This window comes from Mirounga angustirostris, unplaced genomic scaffold (genome assembly GCF_029215605.1).
Source record: "Mirounga angustirostris isolate CCGP_5_RB_7025 unplaced genomic scaffold, mMirAng1.0.hap1 SCAF_7, whole genome shotgun sequence".
Classification (NCBI taxonomy): Eukaryota; Metazoa; Chordata; class Mammalia; order Carnivora; family Phocidae; genus Mirounga; species Mirounga angustirostris.
In genome coordinates this window covers 145,893,482-145,918,215 of record NW_026991715.1, presented here as the reverse complement: position 1 = coordinate 145,918,215, position 24,734 = coordinate 145,893,482, and the positions used below count along the sequence as shown (strand labels likewise).

Sequence of the window (24,734 nt, the reverse complement as noted above, 5' to 3'; positions counted from 1 at the left end):
GATAAAGGCAAATGTGTTTTTTTCATCAAAAGCTGCTCACAGCCACCCCCGAGCTTACTACTAATGCTTTCTTAAGTCTGTCCCGGAGGGCCTACCTAGCGTAGGGCAAGCTGCTGGGCACAAGTAATAGGTTTTAATCAGCTGCATTAAGCTCTTCCATTTTAAGACATTTTAAAGTAGGTGATGAGACTCAAGGTGTCAGGTGTCCCAACAGTTCGACTTCGTGGCTGGGCAACAATTTGTGAAAATATCCATCACATAGGCACGCTCGTGATTCTACTGAAACCATCTGGGAACCCCCGTAAAATGTACAAGAAAAATCTCTGAAATATAAGAAAATACACGCCCTGAGAAGAAATGCAAGAGTTTTATTACAAGCATTATTATTCTCGAGGTTCACAATTGATGAATTCATTCAGGAAAATATTTTGCATGTAATGATTTAGAGCCCAGGGAGACACGTCAGGAGTAGCAAAAAGGACATGAACAGTGTACTTTGGGAAACATCGCGACACTCCGGGCTGCAAAACTAAAAAGTATCAAGGATGCGTCTGACTTTCTGAATTTCGTAGGGGAGGGTACAGTGGTCCGCACGGGCCTGACCTAGCTCCAGGAGGTAGCTGGGGGCGGCTGCTGGCTCGCTGTGCTCCAGGGCATGCTGCCTCCCCACCCCCAGTCTGCATCTCTGCAAGCCAGTGTATACCAGCATCTCGGCATTTAAGAAATACCAGGTGTGATGACAGGGTGCTTTGAGGGTTAGACCCTGCCTCCCAGCAAATCAACGAGAAGGGAAGCCAAACCGGGCCTCTAGAATGTGAAGCAGAGCTGCTTCGCCCTCGGGGAAGGGCGAGAGGCGGCTCTGACGAGGTCTGCGTCATTTTTACCAGCTGGCAGACGCAGGTTGGGTAAGGACACCCCGAGGCTGGTGGAGTGCACAGCTGCTGACCCGCCGCAGACACGGCTGTTGGCGAGTGGGATGTCGGCGCCGTACGCGCTCCCAAAGCCTCTGTTCTGGAAGCCTGCGATGGCTGAGGAGACCAGCCCACTGGCTTTTCAGAAAAATAAAAGCACTCTATAGCCATGAGCCGGGGAGCAGTCTAGGGCAGCTCTGGGCAGGAAAAATGGGCGGAAAGTGTAGGACGATCGGACTCGCCCAGGTGAACACGGGCCCAGGCACACCTGCACTTGTTGGATGGACAGGTTCTTCTAGCTCAAACGGAACACGGTGTTTCTACCTTTCTCTAGGAGACAACGGGCGGGTTTTCATCTGGTCTCTCCATGCATGCAATGCTGTTGCTTTAGTATTCCAGAACTAGCTTTATGTCTATTCCTCCATCGGTTGGTGGGCCCTTCTAGAACCCAAAAGCAGCTCTAGAGGGGATTCTGAAACACGCAGCTTTGCCTGATTGCCCCGGTGGAGGCTGTCTGGATCAGGAGGCAGTGCCGGACCTGGGACGCACACTGTGATCTCCTGCTGGGGGCTCCCTTTGGGCAGACTGCCTAGATTCTGATTTTCCAGGAGGTGGGTCCTGAGATTAAAGAGCCACTTCAAGGATGGGAGCTTCTCTTTGGCTTTTCCCGGGAGCACCTGGTGTCCCCCATGCAGTGACCCCCATCTCATGGGGAGAGGAATTCAGGGACACTGGTGTCACTTTGACCAAAAACCTTCCCTGCCCTGCCTTCCTGAAACCTGCCCCATAACTCACGCCCCGTTCTCCCCTAGCTGTTAAGACGCAGTGTCCTGTTACTAAAAAGCATGAAGTGGGCGACTTCTCTCGCCTTCACCTGTCTTGTCCTCCCAAATGTGCGCCCCTCTTGTTTTTAAGACCACAGGTAGGGCCTCGGATGATTGCAGACAGAGAAGTAAAGCTGAGCTCTGGAAACTTCCCTTGACTCAGGTCTGGGCAAGTTCGGCTTATGGCACTTGCAGGGAAACCATGACTCCCTGGACACGAGGTTGGGGGTCAGATCCTTTCTAGCTTCAGATATGGAAATTTAAGGCAAAGGCAGGGGCACTTGACTTTGTCTTAGATTTCCCAGTGGAGCAGTGTTTTTAAGAAAATGCCGTTCTCTTTGCCAGGGAAATACGAAAGGTCGGGAAACTGAGGCACTGCTGGTGGAGGCGCTGGGTCCTCGCCGTTCACTTGCGAGGCTGCTGGATGTGCTGGGTTCTCGGGGAAGGATGCTTGTCTATGGAGGCGTGGGGCTTCTGGTGAGCCACCTGCGCGGCCGCCGGGGGGAAGTCTTTGTCGCCCTGTCAAGAGACAGAATGCACTGGGTCACCGACAGTGAGCGGCGGGCTGATGTGCTAGCAAGGCCCCCAATGCCACGTCTACCGGCTTCCCTGCACGGTGGGTGATGGCACGGGGACCTACTGGCAGGCAGCAGGCTGTCCTCTGGGACTCTGGGGGTCCTGAAGCTCTCTGGGGTGCGGCCCAGGAACCATCCCAGGGGTGAGGATGCTCATGGTCTCTGCCCCCACGCCTTGAGCTCAGGTCATCGTGGGACTCCCTCAGAACTAAGCTGGCGTTGGGTGCCTTTCTTCTGCTAGAGCTGTTCTTGTGACCTTTTGAATGGGGCAAGACAGAACCAAATCCAGTGTCTTCAATCCTGGTTTGCTGCCACAGCTGAGTCAGGGCACTGGTTGGGAAGGAGACACACGGGGCGGGGCTGAGAGCCGGGAGGTGAAGCCAGGTTCAACCTGCTGAGTCGCAAAGAAGGTACCCGGCTATTTGTCAGGCGGAACCGCCTTCTCGTGCCAACAGTGCAGGTGTGGAGGTGGCTGGGGCCCAGGCCACCGCGAGCAGGCTGGGGCCATGGCCAGCTTTGGCTGAGCCAAGTGGCCGAGGGCTGACTCAGGACTTGGGTCAGCATTTAGTTTTCTCGCACATAGTAGGTGCACCACCGGTCTGTCCCAGGGGCCCTGTTCTTCATTCATCATATGCTAAGGGCTCGAATGCACTCGAGCCACAGGGCTGTGGATGGTATTCCTGTGCCATCCCTCAAACGCGACTTTGCTGATAGGTCGTTAAAAAAAAAAATGTTGCGGGTGGGGGGGCACCTGGGTGGTATAGTCAGTTAAGTGTCCGAATCTTGGTTTTGGCTCAAGTTGAGATCGAGCCCCGCCTCAGGCTCCATGCTCAGCACGGAGTCTGCTTGAGATTCTCTCTCCCTCTCCCGGCCCCTCCCGCTTGTGCTCGCTCTCTCTCTAAAATAAATAAATAAATCTTTAAAAAAAAAAAAAAGTTGGGTCTCACCAGAAGAAGGGGCTCTTGAAAGGTAAAGTGTGCGACAAACACCTGTGATTCAGTCCAGGGGTTGGCAAACATTTTCTGTAATGGGCCAGATAGTAAGTATTTCAGGCTTTGTGGGTCACACGTTTTGTCACTGTGGTGGGAAAGCGGCCACAGACGCACGTGCACGAATGGTCACGGCTGTGTACCACTGAGACTTCATCCGTGGCCGCCGGGATAGGAATTTCACGTAATTTCCACGTGTCATAACATATACTTCTTATTTTGAGTTTTTCAACCATTTAAAGACGAAAAAGCATGCTCAGCTCACAGGTCACCCAGAAACTCTGGGCTCGGGGGTGGCTGGCCAAGCCCTGGTTGGGTCTAAAGAAAGCGGGGGACTGAGGGGAGGGGAGGGGGTGTGCACCGTGCGGTCACCGTTCCACACGGGGCTCGCGGCAGAAGTGCCCCACGGACACGACAGCCCAGGGGCCCGGGACCCCGACAGATGAATGGGGTTTAACAAGGACAGGAGGAGTCCGACCCCATGCCAAGGGTTTGATGGAGTGGCTCTTACCCGGGCGATCACACCAGAGATGAACACGGTCGGCTTGGGCGGGCTGCAAGACAAGAAGGGAAGAGCGATTTCAGGGAACAGAAGTGGAAGGAGGCAGGCAGAGTGAGCATGGAGGAAGCAGGTTTGGGGGAGTGTAAGGGACAGTGACCCAGGAGTGACCTCCTCGTCTGTATTATTTCATCTCCCCAGGACCATCTGGGGTCCATCTCCTGAGTTGAGTTCAGGCAGGAGCCAGAGACTAGCAAGCAGCAGGTGAGTTGTGTGTTTTCTTTGTGTTTTTTGTTTGGTGGTGGTGGTGGTGGGGGGTAATCATTCTCAAACAGTGGCTGTGGGCGATCCCAGTAGTTTTTGTTTCATGAGATTATGGACATGGGAAAGCAGGGAAGAAGTGGGCTCATGCTGGGCTGAATGTGGAGACTCCCACCAAGGAGGAGGGATTCTCCTCCTGGGCTCTTGCCACGGCTTCTGGCAGCTTCTAACGGGGGAGATCCCAGAGCCAGTGCAAAGCTCCTGGCCCTTAGGAAACCCAGGTATTAAAAATGTAGGGTCCTTGTGAAGCTATTGTTATTTCCTAACATCTGAAATTGTATTGAGCTCCCCCACCTGTCAACACTCCTGGGGAGGTGGGAGATAGGACCAAAGTAACACAAGTCCATTGCTGAAAAGAAGACAAGTGTGAACATGTTAAAATCAGTTGTCATTCTACCACATGGAAATGGTCACAGTTAATACGTGGCTCTCCGTCCAATCTTTCTATCTATGGATAGACAGACACACTTGTTTTCATATTAAACTTTTTTCTTACAGAAAAGTCATCCTGTTTTCTGCATTTAGGATATGCTAAGCGTCCTTCCATGTTAGCACACGCTCTCCTGTGTTAGTACACACTCTCCTATGCATGTTTTGAAAAGGCTGCACATGTCATAATTTAAGAACACTAGAACACCGCTCCAGGGAGTACATAAATGCACAGTAGGGTGGCTCCCTGCCCAAAGGGAACCCCAAAAAGGTGGCCGAGGAAGCTTGAGCCATTATATATATAAAACACACATGCTCTTTCTCCCTCCTGGTCTGTCTATATACATGTATGTATACATTCACTGTTGAAAAGCAGACAAGGAAAAAAAATGTTAAAATCGCTATATTACTGTGTGTAGAAAGTATACAAATGCATATTTGCACACAGAACTGGACTATAAGAAAACTGCAGCCCAATCAGCAGAGGGTGCTCCTTGGAGAGGTAGCGTCTGGTTCTGGAGAAAGGAGGTGACCCATAGCTGGCAGGGTGTAGCAGAGTGCCAGCCTGCGGTGGGTCCCTGTGTCCTGAACCTCTCGGGCCCTCAGCGCCCTTCCTGCCGCTCCCTGGTGCACCCAGCCCCCGCTGGACGGCAGCCCCTGCCCCCGACTCCTGGGAATCTGGTTATCAGGAGACTGTTGGCAGCATTCCCTACCCGCTGTGTGCATGGAGGAAGGGTCTCCAGACCCTTGGAACCCCATCATGGGTCCCACGCTTCCAGCCCATGGCCTCCTTCTCTTCTCCAGAAGTGACCCTTCAAAGTCTGGCTATTTCCATCCAAGTTGGGCCCTGGGCGTCTCCTACATTAAACAAGAGTGTGGGTTCCAGACCTTGCTTGAGAATGTCTTGGGAAATGTGTGTAAATGATCGTGATTAGAGGTCATTAATGACCCGGGTCCAGCCCCAGCGTCAGAGGGTGATGGCCACTCCACTGGAATCCAACTCCCAGAGCCTCCCCTCCAGTGCATGACCACTGGGCGGCCATGGAGACTCTGGGGACTAAAGGAGAAGACCCTAATATAAGAACCCTCCCTTCCAGCCCAGCTCATTCCCTTAGGGGTGTCCAGGGACAGTGGAGAACCTAAGGATCCACCCAAGGATAGGGCTGCAAAATGGTGCTCTCCTTGCTGACCCTGTCTTCCTGAGGCACTTACGCTTTGACATGAGCTTTTACACTAAGCTCTTGTGCTTAAACAGCTCGTTGGATTCTCCTCATAATGGAAAAGTGTGTCCGTGAAAAGCAAGCTGGGCTCAGTGTAAAGACATACGCTCTGATAACCGCTGGGTGATGGATGGAGGAGAGCTGGGTGCTGGTGGCTCTGTGAACTAGATGTTTTATGGCATGTGTGTTCGGTCCAAAGTGGCTCTTTAGGTTTGAGATGGGGGGCGGTTTCTGAAACATTCTACTGGAATTCATGAACCACTTCCTGGTTAGGGCTGAGAAGAGGGAACAGATGACAAAGTTCCTGGAGCACATCCTGCAGATACATGCATGCGGTGCATATATCCCACAGTCCCTTTGAAAAGGAATACAGAAATGGCTGAAATGGTAAACAGTACAAATGACAGAAGTAACTATTAAAATTTCATATTAATATAAATACAAAAATAAGTCAATACCAAATAATTAAGGATTAAAAGTCCCAATAAACTCTTACCAAATCTTTGTTTTTGGTGTTGTATTAAAAAGTACACAGTGCCTTATCAGTGCCTGCCCATATCACATGTTCATTGACGGGCATACAGCGGGACCTCTCACATGCAGTTCTAAGACAGTGGGCCCACTGGGGTATTGAGGGAGCCGGCTGGGGGTGGGGGGCGTGGCCTAGGACGCCACCGAGGCCACACCCACCCCGTATCTTGGTCACGGCAGGCCCCATTCCGGCTGCCAGGTGTGGTGCTTGTGCCTCACCCTAGGGTCACCCTTTGCGCACAGCAGAGGGCTGATTCTGGGCCAAGGAGCAGGGGCAGTAAGTTGGCTTCAAGTCAGAGCAGACCTCTGGGACACAACCGAAACAATGCATACGCTGCCCACCTAGGCTGGGGGGTGCACTGGTAAAGACCTCAAAGACTTGACCCCACATCCCTGTTCTCCAGGGTCTCTACCTGTTGTAGCTGGCAAGAAATAGAGCACTGAAAGGAATAGGGAAAAAGCCCTGTAGATCCAACACGTTTTGGGGGAGGTTCTTGCTTTAAGATTGCACCTTCTAATTTTTAAAAAGCATTCAAATCAAGTGGGATTTATTCCTGGGCTCTTGGGGTAGTTCAGTATTCACAAATCAATCAACGTGATGCACCGCCTTAATAAAAGAAAGGATAAGAACCATATGATCCTCTCAAGAGATGCAGAAAAAGCATTTGGCAAAGCACAGCATCGTTTCTTGATAAAAACCCTCAACAAAGTAGGGAAAGAGGGAACATACCTCAACATCATAAAGGTCATATACGAAAGACCCACAGTGGATATCATCCTCAATAGGGAAAAACTGAGAGCCTCTCCCCCACGGTCAGGAACAAGACAGGGATGTCCACTCTCACCATTACTATTTAACATAGTACTGGAAGTCCTAGTCTCAGCAATCAGACAACAAAAAGAAATAAAAGGCATCCAAATTGGCAAGGAAGAAGTCAAACTTTCATTATTTGCAGATGACAGGATACTCTATGTAGAAAACCTGAAAGACTCGACCAAAAAATTGCTAGAACCAATATACGAATTCAGCAAGGTCGCAGGATTTAAAATCAATGTACAGACATCTGTTGCATTTCTATAAACCAATAACTAAGCAGCAGAAAGAGAAATCAAGGAATCAGTCCCACTTACAACTGTACCAAAACCCAAGAAGATACCTAGGAATAAACCTAAACAAAGAAGTAAAAGATCTGTACTCTGAAAACTATGAAACACTGATGGAAGAAATTGAAGAGGACACAAGGAAATGGGAAAACATTTCATGCTCATGGTTTGGAAGAACAAACACTGTTAAAATGTCCATACTACCCAAAGCAACCTACACATTTAATGCCATCCCTATTAAAATACCACCAGCATTTTTCACAGAGCTAGAACAAACAATCCTAAAATTTGTATGGAACCACAGAAGACCCCGAATAGCCAAGGCAATCCTGAAAAAGAAGAGCAAAGCTGGAGGCATCACGATTCCGGATTTTAAGCTCTATTACAAAGCTGTAGTCATCAAGAGAGTATGGTACTGGCACAAAAACAGACACATAGATCAGTGGAACAGAATAGAGAGCCCAACTCTATGGTCAACTAATCTTCGACAAAGCAGGAAAGAATATCCAATGGAAAAAAGACAGTCTCTTCAACAAATGGTGTTGGGAAAACTGGACAGCCACATGCAGAAGAATGAAACCAGACCACTTCCTTACACCACACACAAAAATAAATTCAAAATAGATGAAGGACCTAAATGTGAGACAGGAAAGCATCAAAATCATAGAGAAGAACACAGACAGCAACCTCTCTGACCTTGGCCACAGCAACTTCTTCCTAGACATGTAGCCAGGGGCAAGGGAAACAAAAGCAAAAATGAACTATGGGGATTTCATCAAAATAAAGTTTCTGCACAGCGAAGCAATCAACAAAATTAAAAGGCAGCCTATGGAATGGGAGAAGATATTTGCAAATGACATATCTGATAAAGGGTTAGTATCCAAAATCTATAAAGAACTTATCAAACTCAACACCCAAAACCCAAATAATCCAGTTAAGAAATGGGCAGAAGACATGAATAGCCATTTTCCCAAAGAAGACATCCAGATGGCTAACAGACACATGAAAAGATACTGAACATGACTCATCATCAGGGAAATGCAAATCAAAACCACAATGAAATACCTTCTCACACCTTTCAGAGTGGCTAAAATTAACAACACAGGAAACAACAGATGTTGGCAAGGATGCAGAGAAAGGGGAATCCTCTTACACTGTTGCTGGGAATGCAAACTGGTACAGCTACTCTGGAGAACAGTATGGAGGTTCCACAAAAAGTTAAAAATAGAACTACCTATGATCCATCCTGCACTACTAGGTATTTACCCAAAGGATACAAAGATACAGACTGAAGAGGTACATGCACCGCAATGTTTATAGCAATATTATCAACAATAGACAAACTACTGTGTCCATCGACTGATGAACAGATAAAGAAAATGTAGTATATACACAATGGAATACTACTCAATCATAAAAAGGAATGAAATCTTGCCATTTGCAATGATGTGGAGGGAGCTATATTACGCTAAGCGAAATAAGTCAGAGAAAGACAAACACCATATGATTTCACTCATATGTGGAATTTGGGAAATAAAACAGATGAACATATAGGAAAAGGAAAAAAAAAAGAGCGAAGGAAGCAAACCGTAAGAGACTCTTAATGCTAGGGAACGCACTGAGGGTTGCTGGGGCGGGGGCGGGGGGGGAGGACAGGCTAGATGCGGGATGGGCATTAAGGAAGGCACTTGATGTAATGAGCACTGGGTGTTATACAGAAGTGATGAATCACTAAATTCTACCTCTGAAACCCACGCTATATGTTAACTAGAATTCAAATAAAAATTTGGAGAAAAAATGTTAAAAAAAACAGAAAAGATTCAAGGATTGGGTGGTACGCACCAGCTCTTACCTGGCCTGGAGAGAACTGGGCCTGTGTTACCTCCCGTCAGCTCCAGGTAAACAATGCTCCTAAAACTGGAGTGCATTCTCCCCTCCCTGCCAGGTTTGCTTTAAAACCCTAGCGAGCTCAGCAACCAATTAAAAAAATTATTGATCATTTTAGCCATTTTTACTTGTATAGCTGTACGGTGGTGCCCCTGAGCGGCTGGAAGTACACGCACAGTGTTATGCAGCCATCACCACCATCCGTTTGCAGAGCCTTTCCAGAATCCTTAGGAGAGACTATTACACAGCGATCCCAGCCCCTCCCCGGTCCCCTCCCCCAGCCCCTCCCCCAGCCCCCTCCACGGCCCCTCCCCCAGCCCCTTCCCCAGTCCCTGGCAGCTAGTTTTCTACCTTCTGTCCTAAGAACTGAACTACTTGGCACCTCAGATGAGTGGAATCACACAGCATCTGTCCTTTTAGGTCTTGTTTACTTCCTGTGGCATAAGGTTCACCTAGGTTGTAGCATACATCAGAATTTTCTTCTTTTTTGGGCTGAATTATATGCCATTACATGGGAGGGCCATATTCTGTTTATCCATTCACTGCTGATGGACACTTGGGGTGTTTCTACCTTTTGGCTGCTGATTAATGATGCGGTGAACACTGCTGTGATAGGATCTGTTTGAGTCCCTGCTTTCGTCTTTCGTGTATACACTCGCAAGTGGAACTCCTGGGTCCTATGGTGGGTAATTAAACATTCAACTTTGAGAGACCACCGAGCGGTTTTCCACGGGAGCTCCACCATTTGAGATTCCCATCAGCAAAGCACAGGGTTCCAATTTCTGCACATCGCCAGTACTTACTACTTTCTGGGTTTTTTTGGTAGTAGGCATCTTAACGTGTGAAACGTGGTATGCTGTTGTTGTTTAGACTTAGCAACTAATTTTAAGAATAAGCTTCCTTGGGGCGCCTGGGTGGCTCAGTGGGTTAGGCATCTGCTTTCGGCTCAGGTCATGATCCCAGGGTCCTGGGATGGAGCCTCGCATCGGGCTCCCTGCTCAGTGGAAAGTCTGCTTCTCCCTCTCCCTCTGCCCCTCCCCACTGCTTGTGCGCTTGCACGCTCTCTAATAAATAAATAAAATCTTAAAAAAAAAAAAGAATAAGCTTCCTTGCAGCAGGGAGTAAAAATATCAATGTGCATTGATCATCATCCAAGGTCTTTATGACACCACATCCCCCTCCCCACTGCCACACCAAGTGTTCTTCTCCCTTCTGAAACTTTAAAAAGGCTATAATTGACTGCAAGGACATATGGCAGCTGCCAGTGACAAGATGATGGGAGGCTGACGTCCTATGTGCCACCTCACAGAGACATGGATTTTCACGTAGTTCTTCTTTGGCACAGGCTGCGTGGTGGTGTGGGTTGTCATCTGGCTTGGCCAAAGGGCCCCTTGCTCTTTGTCTTTCTCCACCTACAGTGAACAGCCTCTCACACTGGCAAATGATTGTCTGTTACAATTATCTAGTAAAAACCCTTCCTAAACTCCTTGAGATAAGATAGCTGCAACAAAAATTCACAAACGAGAAACCCTGGTAAAGAGCCTGCTTACAAAGCTGTGTTTGCAAAAATACACATATTTTAAACTCCATTAGGGCTCCATGCAAAGCATAACCTACATTTCCAAGATTCTATAAACTGTGATCGTGGCTTTGAGGATTTATTTAATCTGATGAAAATCATTCTGACAGATGTTGTTTTGAAGAGGCAACATTACTTTCTCTTAGGAAACAGAGACAGTGAAAAATATCATCCCTGCCCTCCCCACATTCTCAGGCTTTTCCAGTTTCTAAAAACCACACTTATTTAAACTTAAAGGAACTGCAAGCAAGGCGGAATTAGCGGGGATTAGCGCCCCAGTAACGGCTTCTTACACATCAGCAGAACTGTGCCTCCTCACACCTGCCCTAGGCAGCTACTGAGTGTCTGATGCATGGAACTTTCCAGGGCTCACCTGTTCAGGACCTCACAGTCTTAGCAGGGTCGTCTGTCCCTAACTAAATTTTCTTAGTATTTATTTTATAAGCTTCCTTGATGGCTAAGGTTTATGCCTTCCTGGCATTCCAGACAGGCAGGAGAAAATGCCAGGAATGCTTAGGGAATGAAAGGCCCTGTGGAATGCAGACGGCCCTCGGGACTGGGTTTGCGGGTCTCATCTTTATTTTATTTTATTTTTTAAAGATTTATTTATTTTAGAGAGAGGGACAGAGAGACAGAGAGAATGTGTGCACATGTGCACGGGAGTAGAGGCAGACAGTTTCGAATCTCAGGCAGATTCCCCGCTGAGCGCAGAGCCCGACTGGGGACTTGAACCCACGACCCCGAGATCATGACCTGAGCCGAAACCAAGAGTCAGACGCTCAATGGACGAAGCCACCCAGGTACCCCGCTGGTCTTATCTTTAAATAAAGGTCCCCAGGGCTGAGAAAACCATTCATGTTTTTAAAATTCTCCTCAAATCAAAAACAGCAATTATTGAAATAAGTGTCAATGTATTTAACTCAACATATCCGAACGACTACTAGGCCAACATGGGATCAACAGAAAAACTATGGATTTTACTTGATGTCCTAAGACCTCACAACCTGGACTGTCAGTGCGGGTCCCGGGTGACGGGACGTTTTCCGCCCAGCTCTGGGGGGGTGTAGCTCGGCCGTTAGGGTTCCAAAGGAGCCTAACCATGACCTAGTCCAGCTTCCCTCCATGTGGACCACCACCCTGGCCTGGGCCAGGGTGGCCTCTGCAGATGAGGACCTCCAGGTCCCTCGGGGGGCAGCCTCTGCATTGTCTCAGGCCCCCAGCATTTTGCCCAGTGGCTCCATCCCAAGACAAAGGCCTCTTCTAAGTCCCTCTTGTGGGACAGGCTTTCAATGTTTGAGGAAGGCTACTACGGGCCTCTGGGACACCCCCTTCCTGGGCTACGGGACATGGCTGCGAATTCCTTCACTTTCTGGGGCCCTTCCCCCACCTCGATTCCAGTGTAGTCTCTATAGAGTTTTGGCCCAGAACGGCACGCACACTCCACACGTGCCCCCGCAGCCCAGGCCGACGTGGTCTGGGAACGTGGATATTACTCTTGCTCAAAGCTATGGAGAGCAGGGCAGCCTGGGGAAATGATTCTGGGCTCCCTGGCAAGGACCAAAATGCTAACCTTCCCAGGCCTGATATCAATAGGCAACATGGTCAGCGTGTGTTTGTATCAACCCTGCTTTCCTAGCTAGTTATATGGGGTCCTTTCTCTTCCTCCCTTTAACTCTGGGGGAGAGCTGTTTCACCCTCAACCAAAAATTGGTTTCTATGAATGGGAGGTGGTGTTCAATGCCCGAGGGAGCGGTTGGCTTATGCCCTCCCCTGCATTCTGACAGAGATGAGGGTTGCTTAGTTGCTGTGTCAGAGCATTTTGGGACAGGGACACACACACACACACACACACACACACTGCAAGTAGTCAAAATGGCAGCGAAGGCATCACTGGAAAGTTCCATTTAACAGAATCATTTTCATGTGAGTGCTTTTGATCTGGGTTCAAGGTAGTCCACTAATTACCCTCTGCAAATACTTTTTCCTCTTCAGGTAAATGCACTCTGAAAATATCAGAGGGAGATGTTTATACAGAGATGGGGTCATGCGGCCTTTAATGCGTTGTTTGTTTCTTCATTTCTCTAAAGGGTGGAATGATCTTGGATGATAATAGCTCCTATTTAAGGACCACTTACCATGGCCAGGCACTGAGTTAAGTGCTTTACCTAGAATCATTGTATCGAACCCCCTCAAACTTGTGAAGTTGGGACCATCATGTCCACTTTACAAATGAAGGAATGGTAAATCAGAGAGGTTAAGTAATTTGCCTGAAGGCTGCACAGTAGAGAAGTACTCAGAGCCAGACTTGGAACAAGGGCAGGCCAGGGCACTAGCCTAATGCCCTCATTTCAGGGCTGAGAAGAGGATCACTTAGTGGCCTCTATTTTCAGATTCTGCCTCCTATGTACAATTTAGAGATGCAGATTTTTAAAGTAAGTAATCTAACTGTAGTCATAGGGTCCCTTATTTAACCAGATTTGAATATATTCAAATCTGCCTCAACATTTACTTTGAGTCGATAACGTATTTTTTTTCCTCGAAAACGATCATTTATGTCTATAGCCCTTCACTAGGGTACAGAGCACTTCCACATAAATGAACTCATCTGATTCTCTTCTGCAGGGGGTCATGTGTATTTTACCGATGAAGCGATGGCGGACACAAGAGGCTGGAATTTGTTCGAGGTCCCGGCGGCAGAGCCGGGGGGGCCTGGGCCCCTGAGCTGTTAGCTCGCTGCTCTTTGCTGGGGTCATTGCTGGCTCTACCCACGGGAAGCTTCAAGAACAAAGCCCAGTGAAGGTTTCAAGCCATCTATCAAGCCAGAACGCAGTTGACACGGTCCAAGAAGGCAGCCGGGAGGAAAGGCGGCAGCTGGGCCCAGCCAGGCACGGGTTCTGAACCCAGATGTCCGTGTTTGAGCCCCGACTCTACCAACGACTGGCTGGTGGGATGGGGTCTGATGGTTCTGAGGCTTAGCTTCCTCCTCTGTGACGTGGGATGGCCACGGACCCTACCCCATCAGCGACCTCACATACACACATCGCTCAAACTCTCCACCAATGTCGCGTGTTGAGATGACGACACATCCTCACCCCCGCCCTACGCACCTCCTCCCCACCCTTGCCCTACGCACCCTGCCTTTCGTTTCCACTGCCAAGTCACATCTGGTTCAGTTCTGAAGCCATGGAGAATAATACCCCACTTGTCTGGGACAGACAGGGCTTCCAAAGCGAACAAAATGGCCTGTGATAAATCAGACGTCCCAAAACCCACAGACTGACTGGACTTGGAGGAAAACTCTCTAGGCCCTCAATCTGTTCAGTTCCTATGTCGACACGACTCAGACGGCTTGTTTAGTTTCTCAGCCCACTGAAGCCAGGAGGAAACGGTCATGAGGAGGCAGCCAAGGACCGTGATGGGGCCACCCGAGCTTACAGTGGAGGCTGCTGTCTCTGGGGGAAAAGGCTGGGGAGGAAGGAGCTCCAAGCGCTCAGTCCTGAGGCCACCAGCCCCTCCTGCGCCCACAGCTCCTGGTCACAGCACAGGAGGTGAGGATGGAAGGAGGCCTGGCTGGGCCACTGGCAGGGGTCAGTGGAAGCAGGCCATCATGCAGAAAAGGCGACGTCAGGACCTGGGAGGGGGCCATCAGGTGACACCCCCTCCCTTCCTGGTAAGAAAGCAAGTGCGTGCTCGGGAGGGGATTCCCCCCAAAATCCCCCTAACCGTCAGCGTTGTCTGTGAGTCAGCGACCAGTGCTCACAGAACACCCAGAGCCTGTGTCAGAGTCTTGATTTCGTTTTCCGGTAAGCAGCTAACAGTTCCATGAGTCCTCCCCCGAGGCCACACGACAGAAGCAACTCCCCATTTAGCCTGCAGGCTGCTCCCAGACCACAACGCCTTTCAGGGGTGTCGTGCGGGGTCAGAGGGGGAGGGGGGGAGAAGAGGCAGGATCCCCCCAAATCGCAGCCCCGCAAATGCTGCAGATGGGCTGACAGGCTGTGAGGGCTTCACTGTGCCCCCCCGAGGCCTGAGAGCACGGCTGCCCCTCAGGGGGTGACCCAGCGCAGGAGGCCAGGTGCAAGCCCAGAATGAGACGTGGTGGCCAGCGCCGGGAGAGCATCGAACAGGGTGCTCTTCAAAAGGGGGGTGGTCAACACAGACCCTGACAAGGTGATGTCTAAGCTGAGGCCTGCAGGTGTGACAGGAAGGACATGATGCTGGGGCCCAGTGAGCAGAAGGAAGGGACGTGATGTGATTTGCTTTTGTCAGCACAAAGTGGGTGAGGTCAAAGGGGGCCCTCTTCTCCTGCAACAATGTAGGTGGGGTGACATGGGGTGCGGCCCAGCTCACCGGACAGGCCCTCCTTGTGAGAGGATAGAGCTCTTCAGGCAATCTAGAAGCAGATTCTGCCACTGTCTTTTGACTTTGCTTTCTAAACTCGTGGATTCGTGTTCTCACTGAGTTTACAGAAAAATATATTCCCACCTGGGGTGATACGTGTCCTAGTCCATAGATGGAAAACAAATCCTTCCTAGCCATTTTTTTCTTGACATAGCTTCCTGGCTTGGTGTTAATTTATTTGGGTTATTAATTTTCTAGACACCAAAATAATAATTAGCATGGCTGGTGACCGGAGGGAAACAGCTCACTTGACTGCACCCAGACATTTCTTTGTAATGTGGTTCTTCACAGACTCGTTTCCTACTGGCAGCCCGAGCTCAGGGGCCGAGAGCATTCCCACAAGATGGCGCTGCCGGTCCTCTCAGCTGCGGACGGTCGGGCTGCAAGCTTGGGTCGGCGCCCCCAGCCCAGGGCCGCAGGACGCAGGCTGTCCCCGGTGGGCTGGGGCCACCGGCATCTCAGGACAGGTGTGTCCCCCTTGTCCCGTGGGTCTGACGAAAGGTAAATAAAACACAACTCCAGTGCTTCTTTAAATAAAATTCTAAATCTGAGAGAAAATAATCTGGAACCCAGTTCCTTCTGGATTTGGTAAAATCTTTTTTCAAGGGCCTGAGCAAAGGTCCTCTTCCGGAGAGAATGTCTGAGCTCATGTTCAAACCAGTCTCCTAACACCTCATTTTCAAGGAGAGGACAGAGGCTCCAGGTCAGCAGTGATGGGGTTCTCTCACCCCCTTGTTCACACCTTCGCCCGGCCTGTTCTTCGGAGTCCGTCCTGGAGACGAGCGGGGGTCCAGGTCTCCATGTGGGAGGGCTCCTCAAAAGGCTTTTCCAGCTGGCATCCCCCCTGCGCACTCTCAGCTGATCGCTGACCCAGATGCCAGCACTTTACCCCCCCATTAGTGTGAGGAGGCTGACCGCCCCCCCAAGTCCCGAGTGTGCAGGGCAAGTGCGGCTTATGCATAGACGATGTGCTCCACAGACATCAGGACCCATGGCAAAAGCTGCTGACTGTTTAACCAGGGCCTGGAAATGTCACTTTCCCCCTTGACCTGTATTTCCAGAAAGCTACTCTAAGCTTAGTGCTCTTTCTGTACAGAGATCTCATCCTGTGACTTAGGACCTTCCCTTCTTCTTGCCTTTGTCCTCACCCCCTTGTCCCTCTTCCCTGGATGCAGAGAAGTACAGCAAGTACTCTAACTGTGAGCGTGCGTCTTATGGAGTTAGTACATAGGGGTCGTCCCGGCTAGAGACCGTCTCTGCGTTCATCACAATAGAGCGTGACCACATCGGATGAGACCACATCGGATGAGAGAAACCCTGGCCATGCTTCCTGCCAGGTGTGGACGGGCGATGCCACGTGCTGGGCACCTGCACGGTGTGGAAAACCTCTGTGGAGACTCAAGGAAGATCCAGAAGCAGTGAGGAAAGTGTATACTGGAGCATCTGAGCACCGGGCTTTGGAGACAAACAGCTCTGGGTTCAAATCTCCCCTGAGATAAGCCGCCTCTCTGAGCCTCAGTGTCCATCTGTACAATGGGAACAACACCTACTTCATAGAACAGTTGATACTTTAAATGGAATAATGTGTACACTGTGCTTAGAATGCTGTCTCCACTGACAAAATTACGTTTAGTGGCAACAGATACTGAATTAATTTCCTATATAAAGAGGCCCACACGTTGCTATTTTGTCTTCTAAAATTGTAATTTAAAAATTCTTGCCTTCTATCTCCCTCCCTCCCTCTGTAATAGAGAATTCCAGGGTTTCTTAGAGCTGCTTTGAACCTTGTTTTCTCATTCCTTGTTTTGAGCACATACTGCCATGGGGGTACAAATGGAGGGTTTTTACAGAGAGAAAAGGCCCCCGTGCCAAAGAATTTGAGCCCCTGCCTGTCTCACTTGCAGCATCCTGTATTATTCAAACAGCATAGGGAAGGAAAAAAAAAAAAAAAGGACTGCCTCCTTTATGTGGCCAAATGTTCCAGGGAAGTTACATGTTAGGAAGAATGTAGATTATCATTAAAGGCAAGGGCTAAATTTTAAAATAAACAAAAAAAATCTGTTTTCCCACGTGGTAATGTAGGAGGTGCTGGAAAGAAAAGCGTGCCTGTCGGTTAGCTCCAAAGCTACATTCCTGGAAGATGTTTGCTGGAGGTGGGTCACCAGTGATTAGTCAGTGCTGAGTTGGCGGCTGCTAGAGTTAAAGTAAAAAAAAAGAAAAAAAAAGAGAAAGTATTTATTGTCTGTAGTTTGAAATCAGATCTAGTCATCTGTTTTAGGGTCATGGGTCATGTTTACAATGATATGAGCTTGGGAGGATGGTGTCCGTGGCTCAAAGTACAAAGTATGTGTTTTCTAAAGCTGCTATAGCTTTAAATAGGAAAATGACTGTGTAAGTAGAACAAAATCTGACAACTGCTAACAGAATTTCTATTAGGATGAAGTACACACGGACATTAGATCAAATACAGACACCAACAACGCATCCGGCCTGCGTCTCCTTCTCTCTCCAGATGTCCAGGTGGCTGGCCTGAAATGGGGCCAGCCAGTGCTAGGATGTTTTTTGTGGAGAACCCAACAATAAAAGAGGACAGATGCCAGATTTCACTTGCTCTCAGGAGACTTTCGGCCATGGGAGCTTTGCATCTAGCAAAAGTCAAAACACGCCGTGGGAGGACTGAACACAGCTTAGGTTAAAGTCAAGTACACGGCATGATGGACAAGAGCTTTTGGATTTCTCTGTTGCTGGATTCGCCTGCAATTATATCCTTAATCCACCCTCCAAACTCCTGGCAGGGAGGGATTTGGTGGGCTGATTGCGGCAGTCCCAGCCCCCTGCCTGCCGGGCCGACACGATACGCTGCTGCCTGCAAGGGTCTCTGGATTTGCAAATGCAGCTACGGCCAGACTAAAAACACTAGCTCTTGGACCCTCCTCAGGTCACAGCACACCCTCATGCGTTTTCAGGAATTAACAGATAAAGAGGAGCAAGGTCAAATGCACAGAAACCTAATCCCACCTCGAATTCAGCTTTACTGTTACAAACCAGTTGGTGAGTTAGGAGGACGTGCATTCAATCCAAGAACCCCACCCTCATGCACCTGCTCAGAGCAGATGCTCCAGAGTATCCAAACAGCCCGGGAGCACGGCAGGGACGGATCGTGGTATGGACGAACATCAGAGTCCCTTCCGGGTGTGAGAAAAGCACTCTGGGCAGTGACTGAAGTCCTCATTCACTCCCTGACATTGATTAGTCATGATGCTCTGGTCTTGGCGACCAGGTCACTCCCTGGGGAAATTCATGTATTCAGGGCCCTAAGGTTTATTTGTGGTCTGTTTATCTGTTGGTGTCCCTTGTTTACTCACTCAACAGATAGATGTCTGAAAGTACCAAGCATGCTTCAAGATGAGGCAGCGATGAGCTACCTCTGGTGCACCTCCTGCCTCTTGCTGTTCAGTAGTGGGAGGGACACGGGGCTCGCCTGCGCTCCCCATCACCGGCTCTCCTCCACTAACGAGTGTTTGGGGCTCATCCGTTGTCCTGAACGCCGCACTAGGGGCTGGCTAGAGATGAAAGACAACAGAGCGCTGGACCCAGGCCCCCCGCCCCACCCCCCCGATTGTCATCAGGAGGCCAACCGGGCAGTCCCGTGAGGTCTGCCAAAAGCTAAGGCAGAACACAGGTCATCCCTGTTTCAAGGTGGCCGGTCTCTGTGGCAACCAGAACAAAACAGAGCACGTTCTTGTCCTTATCGACAGGAGGAACGTCCACGGGCCAATCCTCCGTCAAGGCTGCCGAGTTCCCCAGGGCTGCTCCTGGGGACACGTGGGGAATCAGAAAAGCTCCCTGAACTTGGTGAACAAGGACTTCAGGTGGCGAAAGAAGACCAGGGGCACGAGACAAAGCCAGCCGCCAACGCATGCCGCCCTGGACCCCATGCCCAAAGCTCCCATTACCACCTCCTCCTTCCAAGTGCTCCCTGTGCGCCACCCCCCTTCCTTTCCTTCCACGGAGACGGCCAGATAACCTGCCTTCCCCACCAATGAAGCATTCACTGAGCCTCGCATTAAAAAGGGAACCAGATAACTGGAAGGAGAAGCAGCTCCAAGGGGCCGGCAGACAGAAAAGCACGCCTTCGAACGGACACCCAGGCACCTGAGACTCAGTTTCCTTATCTGAAATAAGGAGCTAACTACCCCCTCCGAAGCTCATGGGAATTTGGGGAAGATCAAGTGAGCTCCACATGATGGTAGGCACGCTGCACATACAAGGTATGACTCAAGGAGAGAACCGTTACTAGCTAGGCGTGTAAATCGAAGCAGAGCTTTCTAGGCCACGTTATAGTGGGGGGGGGGGCACAGGGCGGCGGCTATCCTACATGTAAAAGGAAGAATGGAGGAGCACATCCTGGTGCCTGGAGGACGGCTCCCGGCAAGCTGAGGCTTTGCTCGAAGACCACGATGTGGATGTGGCCAGGTGGGGTCAGGATGGAGACCAAGGAGAGACCGTCCTGTGGCCGTAGCCACAAACAGGGAGGCCCCCGCTGAGACACCCTGGTTGACCTCTCGGCAGGCTGGATGTGATGTGCTTCGAGGGGGAAGAGCTATGTATAAGGGAATCAAAGGAGAACTTTGATTTTATAATCCTCACTTTGAGATGGCATGCAAGAACGGGGCCTCATACCAGAGCCTGCCTTCCCCCCACCACGGTTAGGCAAATAAATCCACACCTAAGGCCCACCTATTCTGAGGGAGTGAGGCAACGTGTCAGAACAGCACGGTTACAGGTCATAGGAGGTGGGTCAATGACAGTGGGGGTCAGTGACAGTGGCAAATCACAACAAATGTAAATGATCTAGAATGCAATGCAAACAAGGCTGGGAAAAGGAAGATGGGGCCTTTTTCTCTTTTTCCTTTAACCCTGCTGGCCCCGCAGAAGGCGGAGTTTGTTAGGGTTGGGAGAGATGGACATTTCAGTTGAAGAGTCGGTTCTGGCTGGGGAGCTCGACGTGACACAGCTGGGGTCCAAGAATGCACAGAGGCCAGGAGCATGGCAGGCAGGTCTGTGTATGCGGGTCTCTGCATGGCTACTGCCGTGCCTGGGCCCCTGCATCGAATGAACGTTTTCTGAGCAACCACTGGTGGCAGCCACAGGGCTGGGTACTAAAGACACAGACGGGGGCCTGGCTGCCCTCCTGGAGTCTAACTTGCATGAGGGCCCCGGGGCTCTCCACAGTGGACTGCAACTCAAGACAGACTTGCCAATGAACCCAGGGCCCCTACCTTATAGGTGGGATAACTCGATTGCTTTGCATTTTGTTATCCAAAACCAGAACACACTGCCTGACAAATGGAAATCTCGTGTGGACGGTGGGGGAGAATATTTGAAAGCAGGACTATTCCAGAAACTCTGTGGCCCCGGGAGTAGCGGGTGGAAATCCCCTGTGTTTGTGCTGTTCCATAGCCTCAGGGGAGCATCTGATGATCAAGCTGTCACCTTGGAAACCAGAGGGAGGGACCCCAAGGAAAGGTGACACCCATGTGGAGCAGGGAGCCTGCCTGGGGTAAGTGGAGGCACGACAGGGACCTAAAGTAGCCCCTTACCTTGAGGCTTCCCCAAGGAAACAAAGGTGCAGTATTCCGAATGAGATACGTGAACGTGAACGAAGCACCCAGATCAAAATCATTTGCATCGATGCTGCTTGTTTCACAAAGGCAGGTGTAGAGGGAATAGGAGCACTAACTTGGAACACCATCTTAAAGAAGTAAGTTCTATCAGGTACAAAGAACCACAAAGGGGAGTTCTCAAGCTCAAGGTGCAGTTTGTTGCTTTTCCTCAGCATTTGCCTCAAAAGAGTGCTGATCTGAGTAGAAAGGAAAAGACAGCATCTTCATGGTGCAGTAACATGGCTGTGAAAGCGTCCTAAACCACTCTCGGTGACATAAGTACAAACATTTTCTGCAACGCAGTCTTCAAAATGATACAAAGGCAGATGGCATGATGTTTGCCTTCCTATCCTTTTCTAGGAAAAAAAAAAAAAAAAGCAGCTAACCTCCTGCTGCCTCCTCCTTGACCAGTAGAGGGGAGGTAGAATCAGCCTCAGTTATCCCTGGGATGGTCATGTGTCCCTGACTCCTGGAGCTGGCTGTCAGGCTCGGCCTCTGTCCTGGCGTAATTTCAAGGAGCGCCACGTTGCACCCTCAAAAACATACCCATCTAAACATGTTGCATGGTCACTCGAAGCTGAGACACGGAATTCTAGAGTGATCCTCAAAGTTCCTGGGGCTTTTAGGAGTTTCACTGTGCGTGGAAGAAATGCTGGTGTCCCCTCTGCCTGTATGACCTTTTTTTTTTTTTTAAGATTTTATTTATTTATTTGACAGAGAGAGAGAGAGCACAAGCAGGGGGAGCAGGGAGAGGGAGGAGAAGCAGGCTCCCCGCTGAGCAGGGAGCCTGACATGGGACTCAATCCTGGGACCCTGGGATCGTGACCGGAACTGAAGGCAGTCACCCAAACAACCGAGTCACCCGGGCGTCGCTGCCTGCATGACCTGAACACCGAGCCGGCTGGTAAATACTCCCTCAAAGGCCTGCTCCCATGTTATCTTCCCATTGCCTTCCCCGATCCGCTGGCTGAAGCGGGTTTTCAGCTGTGTTCCCACAAAAACTCCCCACTTAGATAAGTGCACACCCAGCTCCCCTTCAAGGTCAAGGGCGGTGGCTGAACCTGTTCTCAGCACCTGCAGAGTGTCTGGTGCACGAAGAGCCTCAGCAAATGCTGTTAAAGCCACACGCGTGGCTGGCCCGGTCTGCACGAGAGACAGGAGCAAATCCACCTGGGGGTTTAACTGGGGCTGTTTGTTGCTCATGTCTTGGAAATGCATGTAACTCCTCGTGCGTGGAGAGCCTCAGAGGCTCGCAAGGGAGTGATTAGAGATCAGGTGCATTTATTTTTGTTACCTACCAATCTAGCTGCGCCAGGCAAGCTGGGGATCGGCAGGAACCTGGGGTTCCCAAGCTACTGGGCTGTTCCTCTGGTGACTGCCAGACTAATCTCGAACTTGTCCATAGTTTTCTCCCTATTAAGAGCGAGCTCAGGCCAAGAGGCACTTTTTCAGATCACCTCATGTCAAACTTGAGAATGGTGATGGAACAATCTGCGGAATCTTAAATAATCAGCGTGCTGGGGGCAGAAAAAGAAGGGTACGTCCTCCTTAAAACTGTTTTCGAGAGTCTGAATTAAGAAATTTAACAGAACCGCCCCCCCCCACACACCTTTCTATATGGTGATTCCTGGTAGCTGCCAACAAGGGCTGGATTTCTTTGTGGGACTCTTGCCATACTTCCCTAAAAATCTAGAGTGGTTCAAAATATACAGGTGATCAGACTGAGGCCCAGGCTCAAAAGCAGCCAACTGTGGAAAGAAACCAGCGTCTCTTTATGGTGTGACTTCACCCATGACGAAAGCTCAGCTCCATGCAAAAGGGACCACACTGTCTAAGGCATTTTCTCAGGAACTTGGAGAAGATAAAGATGTGCAGCCACCATCCCTTGCCTTAACAAGGACAGTCTAGCAGGCCCGGCCTCCTCAGCTGGATTCTCAAATGCCTGAAGGACCCAGGGACTTCCCCCTCGCCTACAGCCGTCCCCTAATGAGCGGGTTTGCTCATCTGCACGAGTCCATATGGGGACACAGGGCCTGCTTCTACTGACTTCCTGTCATCACCAAGCACTGACGGGCATGCGGGAAATACGGGGCTCGGTGAGGAATGACCCACTTCAGGGCAGTAGCTTGCAGCTCACAAAGGAGAGGGCTCAAAACAGAGCAGTCACTTACTGGCATGTGGAAAGATTTCTTCCCCCTTAGAAACAATATTCATGATGTCAGGTCCCTTTACGGCCTCATAATCCATGTAACCCAAGTGTCGACACTAAATGCCAGTGACCTGAGTCTCAGGGCTGGGATGAGACCGGCTGGCTGGCTTCTGAGGTGAGGCAGCCCCGGGTGCAGGCAAAGGGAGGTAAGCGCCGGCCTCCATCCAGGTGGACAGGTCGATATGCTGGGCGTCAGGTACTTTACGCTTAGGAACAGTTGTGTAGGGTTCTGTTTTGGAATTCTGGAAGCATCACCGAGGGAGGAGCCAGGGAAGTCAGCTCTGAAAGGACTCTTTTCCCCACCAATTAAAAGAAATATACCAAAGGACCCATAAGGAATGAGTAAATTATTAAACTATTAAGAAGTTGCTATAGATATGCAGTGCTAATTCAATGATTTGTAATGGACGGGTACAACGAGATTTCTAAGGCTCATGAAATACTGCTGGCTTTTGGTGGTAGTGAGCTTCCCGTGCTCCAACTGCTTCTTTACTGGACAGCCTGGGTGGGGGGGTCCCAAAGAGCCCTGATGGAGGAGAGAGCTGGGTCCCCACCATGCGGTCCAGGGCCTGGCACCGCCTTGTCTATGGCTTCCAGAGGGAAGCAACAGCAGGGAGGAGGGAGGCGTCCCGCCAGGAGCCACAACAGTGATGAGCGCTGGCATGGGTGTGGCCGCCTGTCACCTTGATCCAGCAACAGCGTGGCCTGCTCCTCAAACCCTTGGCCGGTGTGGGTGCCATTCACCTTCAAGTGTGCTCTGTGCCTCAGTTCCCATGATAGCCCCTGACCTCTTGCCTGGAACCCTTGGGGCCAGACAGGTTTCAGAATACAGATTTTTTCCCCCAAAATTTTATAAAAGACAACACATTACAGAGATCATGTATAATGACCGCTCCCAGAGCGGTCTGGGGCAACACCCCATATTTAAACCCATTAATATTTTCTACAGCAAAATGTCTGGGTATTACACTAAGTAGGATAAATAAGGACTATAAATAGCAATTTTTGCCACCGTAGGAGTTTTAGCATGAAGACAGAAAACCTTTGCAGTTTTCCGAGGCCTCTGGACTGTGCATTTTGCTTGTCCTGGGGACACCTGGGCATTTTCCAATGACGGCTTCCCACCAAGCTCTGGCTACCACTCCCTCTAGCACCAAGAAAGAGGAATGGGTTTGGAAGAAACAAGAAAGCACAGCTGTCAAGATGTGGAAAGTATCATAGGCAATGATCCCAGGCAATCTGGGATTACATGGAGAAGCTGCGGGCAGCTCTACATTTATCTGTACAGAGTAAATATGATTCATGCACGTAAGCAAAACCTTCGGCAAGGCAGAAGAAAACAAATGGAAGCAGAGAATTTTTCCCCAGTGGTCAGCTGCCCCCTGTCCTTTCCTGGCAGAGAGAACAGTGTACGAACGCCCTGTCTTCCATCTGCAGGCTTTTTGCTGATTGCAGAGTGCGTTTCGCCCATGTTCCAGTGTCTTCACTGCGGGCTTGCAGGGCGGCCGGCCCTGGGGAAGCGCTGGTCTCCTTTCACACGAGGAAGCAGCCAAGCTGCAGAGGCGGCCATGGCCCCCGGTGGTCAGGGG

General features: G+C 50.1%; 1 protein-coding gene across 1 annotated transcript in view; it reads right to left on the bottom strand.

Moving 5' to 3' along the window:
* Nucleotides 1-348: 348 nt before the first annotated feature.
* DAP (death associated protein) overlaps nucleotides 349-24,734 on the bottom strand; it is a 65,372-nt gene continuing 40,986 nt past the window's right edge. Inside the window, exons 3-4 of the mRNA XM_045863487.3 lie at nucleotides 3,811-3,853; nucleotides 349-2,254 (exon numbers count right to left, since the gene is read on the bottom strand). Coding sequence (XP_045719443.1) covers nucleotides 2,141-2,254; nucleotides 3,811-3,853 — 157 coding nt within the window. The 3' untranslated portion in view covers nucleotides 349-2,140. The remainder of the gene's footprint in view (nucleotides 2,255-3,810; nucleotides 3,854-24,734) is intronic.